A 10,292-nucleotide genomic window follows, 5' to 3' on the forward strand; every position below is an offset into this window, starting at 1 on the left:
GACAAAATGTTTAAGAATCAGCTGGATTTAAATATATGATTACATCTGATCTCCATCCCAAAGACAGAATGACTGCGAAAATAGCGGATGAGGTTTCTGCTTCTCTCGGCAGCATTGTAGATGTTCCTAAGGATGTGTACACAGCGGAGGGGTCGATTGTTTTTAAAGAAGAGGCTGTAGGGGAGGAAGAGCATGAAGGGAAACCTGATGAGAGTGGATGCGGTAAGAAATTGTTTGTTCTGAGGGAGACAGCTCCAAATTCTGACTGCGCCAAAACGGTTTGAGTTGCGCGCAAGATGACAACCGAGATTAAAGGGTTAATGTGATTCTTTAGTTGCATAATAATGTGTGCTTCTGTTTTTTGTACATTTTTTGTAGGTGATAATCTGTTTGAGGACAAGAGCGCACCTGAGTTGTCTCTCCACGGCGACTTGGCGCAGTGTGTGGCAACTTTACGCACGCACCCCGTGGCGTTTACCGGCAAGTTCTCGGTGGACTCCAGAGGCGCGGGAGGACCGTGGACACCTGGGGACGTCATCAACGTGATCAGCGCTGACATCGGGACCCCGGGGACGGCCACGGTGTCCGGATCGTGTTCACCCGATATTTACGCAGGAGGAGGAGACTCAGCGGACGCAGGGGACGGCACTATGGCGCACGGTCAGCCGGACATCAGCCACATGTACGCGCCCACTCACCCTCATCCTCACCCTCACCCGGCTCCGTCCTACTCCTGCAGCGGGGACATGTACCAGGATCAGTCGGCAGGGGGGTACCTGGCGACATCCACCTGCGCCGTGTCCTACCACGCGCCCCCGTCCTACAACCCCATGCCCAAACCAACCGTAGAAGGCGCCGCCCTGCTGTCCATCATGCCTGAATATGGTGGTTTCTACCAGCAGAGCTGCCAGAGAGAAATCCAGACGGCTTTCCCAGAGAGGAAATCCCTCTCGTACCCGCTAGACTCCCTCAGGGTGCCCCCGCCTCTCACTCCTCTCAACACCATCAGGAACTTTACGCTCGGTGCGCCCTCGCCGGCCGCCGAGGGTCCGATGGCCGCAGCTTTCCCCAACCACCAGAGCCTCCCCCTCAGACCCATCTTGAGACCCAGGAAGTACCCAAACCGACCGAGCAAGACGCCAGTCCACCAGAGGCCGTATCCGTGCCCGGCCGAGAGCTGCGACCGCCGGTTCTCCCGGTCGGACGAGCTGAGCCGGCACCTGCGCATCCACACTGGCCACAAACCTTTCCAGTGCCGCATCTGCATGAGGAACTTCAGCCGCAGCGACCACCTCACCACCCACATCCGCACGCACACCGGGGAGAAACCCTTCTCGTGCGAGCAATGCGGAAGAAAGTTCGCCCGGAGTGACGAGAGGAGGAGGCACATGAAGATCCATCTCCGGCAGAAGGAGAAAAAGTCCTCTGCGTCCTAATCCTCCTCACCTCGCGCACGACCCGAAGCTGCTGAATGTAAACTGAATCTGACCTGGATCAGCTCCTGCCACAGTCTGTCTGTCAAAAGAGCCCAAAATCTCATCATGAAGTTTATATTGTTCTCACAAAAAGATGGAAGAAATTTCTTTGGAAGCCATAATTTATGATATAAAATTATAAAAGTAATGAAATAATAAATAATTAATGAAAAAAAGTCAGGGAGAATCAGAATCAGAGTCCCCACACTGTAAAATCTGATTTTACTTAAAATAATCTTGAAAACAGATTGCCTTTAAAAGGGGGCAGTAAATATAACTGTAAATCCTAATTTGTGTTTACTTTATATCTATTTCTTTAGTTTATTTAAAATTTAGCTTAATTTAATTAATTTTGTTAAGTTGTTGCAACTTAAAAATGGCAGTTAAAAGTACCTTGTTCTTTCTAATTGTTTGCAAAGTGGTTCAGTTCAGTAAACCAAGTTAGTCTGATGTAACTGAAGAGGATTTTTGCAATGAAGTTAGGAAATCTGTGAGTTCTCTTTTGTTAATATGTTTAAGAAAATGACTGACAAGTATGCAACCAGCAGAATACAGAAATACAAAACAGTACATTTGTTTTACTGAAGTTGCTAAAACTTAAAAGATTGAGTCATTTTTAAGTTGCAACAACTTCATAATATCAAGTAAAAATAACTAAATTTTAAGTACACGTAATAATTAAATAAATAATGATAAAGACTAATAGTTACATTTACTCACATTTTTAAGGCAACCATTTTTTGTTTTTATAGATTTTTTAAAAGTAAGATCAAGAAATCAGATTTTACAGTACAATGATGTGTTCGGTCATGCTTTCATTATTTATAACATTAAATAATCCCTTAATCATAAGTCAGGACATTCTGGCATTAACTTATGAGAAACGTAAAGGGAGTTTGGTTTAAATTAAAATAAACTATAAAATTTGACAAGTTGATTTTGCTTTCAACTTGTTGCAAGTTGTTGCAACTTGAAAAACAAGTTTGATTCAATCAATTTTTCAAAGTTTTAGCAATTTCAGTAAACCAAGTTAACTGTGCAATGTATCTGTATTCTGCTGGGTGCATACTTATAAATCATATTTGTATTTTCTGAAGCATGTTTGCAACTCGCAGATTTCTTAACCTCATCATTGGCAAAATCCTCATTGTCATGATCAAGTTGAGTCAGACTAACTTGGTTTACTGAAGTTTCTAACAATTTCAGTCTTCATTTTTAAGTTGCAACAACTTCACAAAATTAATAAATACAACAAAATTTCAAGGAAACTTAACACTTGGACATAAAGCAGATCTAAATTTAGATTTACAGTTATATTTATGTTCCTTTTTCAAGATCAGCTCGTCATATTTTACAGTGGTGTGCGGTCATGCCTTCATCGTTTATCACATTAACTATTTCCTCAGTCTGCAGATTATTAACAGAGGAGCTGGACATTTTGCCATTAATTTATATGAAATGTACAGGGCGTTTGGTTTAAAGCCAATAGTGTGCCAATGCTCTTTAAAACACAACACTCCCAACTGCTACAGCTTGCTTTAGTGCTCTGTGGCAAGGCATTGTGTCTGCTGTCTATGCTTCATATTCTCAGGGATTCAATTACAAGTCAGGCTGCAAACATGAGACCAAAACCAGCTGTTTGGTTTCAGCTGCAGTTAAATGCACAAAACCTGTTAAATATTATAAAATCGGGTACAATAAGTCATTGTGGCATCAGAGGGGACTTTTGGACCCTCTTGTGCATCAGGTTTTCTCCAAAAAAAACACAGATTATTCCACTTTTTCACGATGTCTCTTGAGCATTTTTGTTTTAGTGCTGAGGGAAGATGTAATGTGTCCCATCTCTGATCATCTAAAGTCTAATTTAAATGTGAGCTGAGTATCTTCACCTTTTCTCTTCCACTGTTAAAAAGTCAACATTCAACATCATAGCTGGAAAGATATCAGAGTGAAGTTAAAAGATGTTTTTTGTAGGGTTTACATGAGACTGAATCACACACTAAATCTTTTGTATTGTTGTGATAACACAGACTTAATGATCCTTATTTATCTAAACGGCCATTTTTACACTAAAATATGCAGCATTTGAAAAGTTGCTATAAACATAAAAACAGATGCCAAACAGAAATTACATTCACTATTTTAGTATAACTCTGCCTGCTGCTCAGTATTTAAAAAAAGAAAAGCTTGTTGGAGTAGCACAGGTGGGAGCTACAGTGATGTCAGAGTGCACCCGAGAGATTTTGTGACATCACAAATCTGGGCGGGGCTACAGTGGGGAAATTTTATTCGCTAGACGCAGCAAAATGAAGCTTTTTTTTAACCTGTTTTTTGTATCATATTAAAGAATGTTGAAACAATGACGTGTTTAACTTACCCGAGAAAAAGTGGACTTTGGTTTCCAGCACATGTTGGGACTTTAAGAGATTGTAGCCTGATAATCTGTTTTCTTTCTGGTTAGGTTTTAGGAAGCTTTCAGGTGTATGCACTGAGCTGTTGATACTTGTAAAGATCCAACCAGCATTTCTACCTGATGAATGTGAGAAAAGGAGAAAGAGAGAGAGAGAGAGAGTCACTGGACAAATAAAAGTTTTTTGTTTTATAATTTTTATGCAAACGAGTCGAGCACTAAAGCTTTTATTCTGCTGGACTGATGCTTCTTGTCGATGCAAATAAATGTTGACTTGTCGAGTTGTTGCTGCTGTTTTTTTGACATTTATTGAGCTGTTTTTGCAGAGGTGTGGACACGAGTCACATGATTTGGTTTGGAGTCATGGTTGATTACTTTGCAACTTGATTTCAACTTTAAAAGAAATGAATTATTAAATTTGAGCTTTTTAATTGAAAATACTTGATACCTTCCCCCGTGCACAAAGATACTACTACTACTACTAAATGGCCCATTAGGGGGAGATTTTCTTTTCAACATTGAATTGTGAAGCTTTTTCTGCTGTGTGTGTGTGTGTGTGTGTGTGTGTGAGAGAGAGAGAGAGAGCAGCCTGTTCTCACTACAAACTTGTCAAATAGCGCCACTCTGTCAGTGCTTTTGGCGTGGAATTTGTGATTTTTACTATTTACCACCTGATTACATAATTTTTCACCATATTTGGCATATTGAGAAAATACATGCTTTTTCCACTAGGTGCACTGTTAAAATCAATGTTGCTGCAAATCACCGACATATCCCAGGCTGTGATGATAAAAAAAAAATCTACTTAGCCTGTGGTATATACTGAACATTTTTATCTTTTTTTTCATCTAAAAACAAAGTGGCATCATGACAAAAACCTGGCATTTAAAAATTCTAAAAATGAATGAATATTGGATATTTATGATTAGGATTGAGTTTGGTTAAAAAAAAACAAAAAAAAAACCAACTCAGAGTAGAAAATCATATTAGTGTAAAATATTTTTTGCAGCCTGATTTTGAAAAGTGCATTTTGTGTGCAGAGTGGTATGAATGTATTTGACGCTGCACAAAGATTAATAATGTAAAAAAAAAAAAATCAACATTGCTGCTAACCACCGACATATCCTAGGCTGTGATGATCAAAACAAAATCTATTTAGCATGTAGTAAACTGAAAATAATTAATTCTTTTTTATTTTTTGATCTAACAACATAGTGGTATTATGACAAAAACCTGGCATTTAAAGGGTTAAAATTCTGAAAATTAGTGAATATTTGATATTTATGATTAGGATTGATGTTGGGTAAATAACTAACTCAATGACAGTAAAAATAATTTTAATGTTTAATATTTTGAAAAGTGCATTTCGTGTGCAGACCAATACGAGTGTGTGTAATGTGAACGCGGCCCTGAGGGTTAAAGGAATCGAGCTGCTTTCTGAACTTTGTTTTTTTCTTTCAATAACAGCTCCTCACTTTTTAAAGCAAATAAAAGCCAGAACGTGTTTAGGCAAAATAAACGGCACATTTTATAATAACTGACAGAAAACCGTTATTACAGGCGAAACACATAAATGCAGTTACTGATCATTTTTTACACACAATCAGATTCTGGACTCAGGCCTGATTTAACGTGCTTTCTGTTTTTCAATCAGCTAATGAGACGACCTGTGGAGCCTTCACTCCTACAGCGACACAACATTCAGCACTTCAGTCTCATTCACTGTTTTCTAATGAAAATTCTGCAGCAAAATCACAACGCAGTTTGAAATAAAACTTATCTGAAAAGGTCCCATTCTCCAAAGCTTTGCAGAGATTTTACTCTAAGTACATAAATGCATTTTTGAATGGAACCAACATTGACTCATATTGTTAATTCACTGTTAGTGCTTACAGCTTTACTTGTTTGCTGCTGAGCTGAAATCAGCCAAATTTTCTCTCTATAAACTTTATTAGAAACCCAACCTTCACATTCACCATTTCAGATTCAACCTCAAACTGTGACAAAATCTTTTTTATAATCCTCATTTTGTAACCACGCTGACAGCTGGACACTGTGGACAAATAATGTAGTGCACATCTTTCAATCTACTGAAAGTCAGTCAGCGATACAAAATCACACAGTCCTGAGGATCCAACTTTTCCCAGAAAAACAAACCAAAAAGAAGGCAGTTTACAGTTCATAGAGTCCTAAACACAATGCGAGAAAAGTTTGATATATCTTAAGCTTCAAAAGGAGACCTGAAGATTCACGCGGTTCTTTATCCGACCGGAACAAAGGTCACGAAGCCTGAAGCAGGAAGACGATTAAAAACACACGGACGCACACGTCCCTGCGTGGTCCCGGGCAGCTTCTGCAGAAACAATCAGTTCAGCTCAGGCTGGGACACTTTTGTCTTCAATGCTGCATTCAAGACGCACTCAGGAGTCTGGAATTCCCAACGAGTAGATTATATCTGCAACTATTGTGTTTCAGTGCAGCAGCATGTAAAACTGCATGCAAGACAGACGGCTATAACTGCACACTGTAGATAAATATTAGCTTTTTAACCACCTGCAAGTACTTCATGCAACACTGAAAGCTGAAATGTTTTATATTGAGAGGTTAATAAAGGTATTGCTGTGAAATGCTAAAAGTGAAATATTGCCCCAAAATTTCCTTTTTGGAAATTTGAAGCACAGACTCTGACCAAGATGCAAGCAACAAACTTCCTGACTTTTCTTGAATGCAGCATTAGCACCCTGCACATCATCACTTTGGAATTTATCGCCATTCCTCCTGCAAAAATACTTTACAGGGTCGTATTTTAAGCCCACTGGTTGCATTATTTGTGACTCAATTATGGTGCTTTTTAGTTTTTGGCTGACGGATGATAGGCTCCTGTACAGGGCTGCAAAACCACCTTTAACCCTTTGAAACATGAGCAAAGTGGCCTGATTTCTTTCAAAAACATGGAAAGAAGGCAGTGAACCTGACATTGAAATTACCAAAAATAAGCAAGAAATAACCCCAGAATTAGCATGAAACGAGTAAAAATGTGCAACAAAAAAGAGAAAAACAAAGAAAAAACAAACATGGAAATTACCTAAAAAGAGCCTAAAATGATAATTCTGTAACATAATTTTAAATATGTAATTCTGATCATTATAAATATTGTTTTCATTAGGTTTCGTTCTATTTTTACAAAAAAATTCCAAGCTTTTATTTTTTTTAATGAAAAAAAAATCAAAATCAAATAATTTCTAGAAATTTATGGAACATTTCTTTCTGAGGTCCTCATTGCCCTTTTACTCCACATTTTTGAAAGAAACTATTTGCTCCGAGTTCAAAGGTTTTAAACACTTGTGAAAGGTGAGCAGCAGAATAAAAGTGACGTCTATCCAGGTTTCAAAGGGTTAAATGTCTCCTCCCACATGCTTTAGCACAGTAGATATAACCAAAACAGACGTGATAACATCAGAGAATTAAAGACTAAGGAACAAATGCATCATGAAAATTTGGCCTCATTACCTTCGTGGGCGTAAAAGTATCTGAAATTTGTTTGGAGTCCAATAACACAGAGAACTGTAGTACGCTGAAGTAATAAAACTCCACCTGCTGCTTTCCTTCCTGGTAATAAAATCCTTCATACAGAGACAGAGAGGGAAACAGGATGTTGCTTTGTTCTGCCCGAGGCTTCAGTTTTTGTCCCGGTGAAATGGAAAATTGACTTATTATATTTCAGCTTTGAACGTTGCAGCAGTTCACCGCAGCAGCGCAGCACCACACCTGAGATGAGGTCACCTCATGTTTTCAGGTGCTCACCTGTTCTGCACGGTTACATTCTGACCCCGAAAGGCTTCGGCTGCTGCCGACACGCAGACTCGTGATTTCGGGACACTCGGCTTGCTTTGCTTTAGGACCACTTTTGCAAAATGACAGGAGACCAGGGGCAGCAGCCCCAGACGTGTTTATAAGGTTTCTCAGATTTTAGGGTTTTTTTCCCCCCACAGATTTCAGGAAGTTTCTAGGATTTTAGAACATTTCAAGATTGTGGGATGTTACTCAGATTTTAGGATATTTTTAGGATGTTAAGGCAGTTCTCCAAATTTTGGGAATTTCAAGATTTTGAGACATTTTAGGTCATTTCTCGAATTTCAGGATGTTTCTAAGATTTTAGAAAGTTTTTCAGATTTTCGGACATTTCTTGGATTTTAGCACGTTCCTAGAATTGTAGAACATTTCTCTGATTTAAGGACATTTCAGGCTTTTAGGACATTTCTCAAATTTAGGACATTTCCTCGGATCTTAGGAATATTATTGGATTCTAGGACATGTCTCAGGTTTTAGGCCACTTCTCTGATTTAAGGACATTTTAAGATTTGAGTTGATTTCTCAGATTTTAGGGCATTGCAAGATTTCAGGCCGTTTCTAGGATTTTAGGACATATCTAGGATTTTATAATGTTACTAGGTTTTTCGGACATTAGGGGCTTAGCCTGGATCTCTGCTGCACTTGTTTTGATAAACAAGCTCTATTTTGATGCTGTTTTATGCTTTCTGGTACCTAAAGTATCCTAAAACTGCAAAACTATTCCCAGTGTGAATCACTTAAAATTGTGAATTAGAAAATAACTGGAGGCCTCCTGGCAGATTTGGCCCGCGGGCCTTAGGTTTAGTATCACAGATTGAGAGAGACCCTTCATTGAGCTCATTTTGTCCAAAAAGCTCCGGCCTTGTGGCTCTGCAGGGTGCACACACCAGACCAGCCTGGGGACAGAGGACATGTTGCAGCAGTCAGGTGGATCAGAGGCAGACCTCCGGGCCCGGGTACGGCTCTCCTCCGCACCAGAAATCCGGCGGCTGTGAGATCTCCATGAGCCAGACCTCCTTCTGCTCTGTGTTTGTAACCTCCGCCTCTGGCAGGACCTTGTAATAGTGACAGTCTCTGCCGTCCTCCGGGTCGTACGGCGGGGCCAGGATGTCCATGAACGCCGTCGGGCCGTCTACGGCATCGATCTGGTGCAGGTTGTCCCGGTCGGGGGAGAGGACGCAGGGGCCGCTCTCCTCCGTGTACTCGTCGGTGGAGCGGTGCAGGGAGCGCCGCAGAGCCGACAGCTGGGCCGGGGGCAGCGGGGGCGCCGCCTGCGTGCCGCCGGTCGGCCGCTCCAGCCGGTCGAAGCAGCTGATCCTGACCTTGCCGTACATGACTTTGAGCACGCCGTGCATCCCCGGGTGGTCGTGCAGCGGGATGGAGGCGCCGCTTTTCAGCAGAAACACCCCCATGCTGAAGTGGTCCGTCTCGCAGATGTGCATGTAGGTGACCGGGGGCCCGCCGTGGTGGTACGGGTGCGACACGCCGCCGGGTGAGCTGCCGTCGGCTCTCCGCGGGACGAGCTTCAGGTCCGCCGCGCGCACTTCCGTCATCAGGCTCCTCAGTTTGCTCTGGTTCTCCAGGAAAGATTTCCCGGCCTCCTCGCCGACCCGAGGCGGGCTCCGGAAGGTGACGAGAGCCTGCCGAGCTATTCTCTGTACGATGGAGGTCATGCTGCTGTCACCTGGCATCATACCGGAGCGAGGAACGACGCTGCCCGGACCGGTGTCCGCTGGACGCTCGTTAGCTGCAGCACTTTAGCTAGCAGCAAAGATCGTTTGTCAAGAAGAGCACTCACTCCAAGGAAAATCTTCGTCGGGGCTTTGTAAATTTGTAGTACGAACTGGTTATGAGCCTGATATCAAACACACACACACACACACAAATAAAAAAAACGAAAAAACAAATAAAATGACTTTATGAAATAAAATAAAAATGACTTAAAATAATAATAACGTTATAATTTTTCTGGTGTTTTATTTAGTTTCACAAAGATAGACAAATGAAAAGTCAATTGTGTCAAACTTTTTTTAAAATCAAAATAATAACGTAAATTTGAATAAATACATACATGCATAACTGTAAGGAAAATAATCTTTCTTTTATAAAATAGTTACAGTCAAATTGTAAATGCATACTTGGCTGCAGTGTGGTACACATCTTAAAACATATATATTAAAAAAGAAGTAAATAAAAATAAATTAAAGTAAAATGAGTTTTCCAAAGTTACAGCCATATTTTATACAGGCTAAATAGCTCACTTGGCTGCAGTGTCGTTATTAAATGTAGTCCAGATCTTCTTTTTTTTTAAAGAAATATTATTAAAAGTGGTTATTAGCTGTGAATCTTTTTCACTTATCCACAATGGAACTGAGTATTGTATTTGGCACACAGTGAGATGCAAAGATTTTTTTTTAATTGTCAATAACCTAAATTAGCAACAGTAGCCTAATATATTTTAGTGTCTACAATAAACTAAGTTACTTTTAAACATGCATTCATTTAAAAAATAAATGCTATGAATTGAAGATATATGTAAACATATTTTTGACAAA

At 40.5% G+C, this 10,292-nt stretch overlaps 2 protein-coding genes across 2 annotated transcripts; one reads left to right on the top strand and one right to left on the bottom strand.

The window, feature by feature from the left end:
- Nucleotides 1-1,730, top strand: LOC121954803 (early growth response protein 2b-like). The gene is made up of 2 exons (XM_042502507.1): nt 1-222; nt 379-1,730. Exons 1-2 carry the CDS (start codon nt 36-38, stop codon nt 1,434-1,436), a joined length of 1,245 nt encoding a protein of 414 aa, XP_042358441.1. The 5' UTR covers nt 1-35; the 3' UTR covers nt 1,437-1,730.
- A 6,358-nt stretch (nt 1,731-8,088) lies between these two features.
- adob (2-aminoethanethiol (cysteamine) dioxygenase b) lies at nt 8,089-9,613 on the bottom strand. Its single transcript, XM_042502198.1, has one exon. It carries the CDS (start codon nt 9,429-9,431, stop codon nt 8,670-8,672), a length of 762 nt encoding a protein of 253 aa, XP_042358132.1. The 5' UTR covers nt 9,432-9,613; the 3' UTR covers nt 8,089-8,669.
- Nucleotides 9,614-10,292: the final 679 nt, after the last annotated feature.

This window comes from Plectropomus leopardus, chromosome 15, assembly GCF_008729295.1.
Source record: "Plectropomus leopardus isolate mb chromosome 15, YSFRI_Pleo_2.0, whole genome shotgun sequence".
Lineage (NCBI taxonomy): Eukaryota > Metazoa > Chordata > Actinopteri > Perciformes > Serranidae > Plectropomus > Plectropomus leopardus.

Coding starts and splice junctions, on each gene's coding strand:
- adob (XM_042502198.1), bottom strand. CDS start 9,431: ATGATGCCAGGTGACAGCAGCATGACCTCCATCGTACAGAGAATAGCT.
- LOC121954803 (XM_042502507.1), top strand. CDS start 36: ATGATTACATCTGATCTCCATCCCAAAGACAGAATGACTGCGAAAATA. Junction 223..378: donor ACCTGATGAGAGTGGATGCG/GTAAGAAATTGT, acceptor CATTTTTTGTAG/GTGATAATCTGTTTGAGGAC.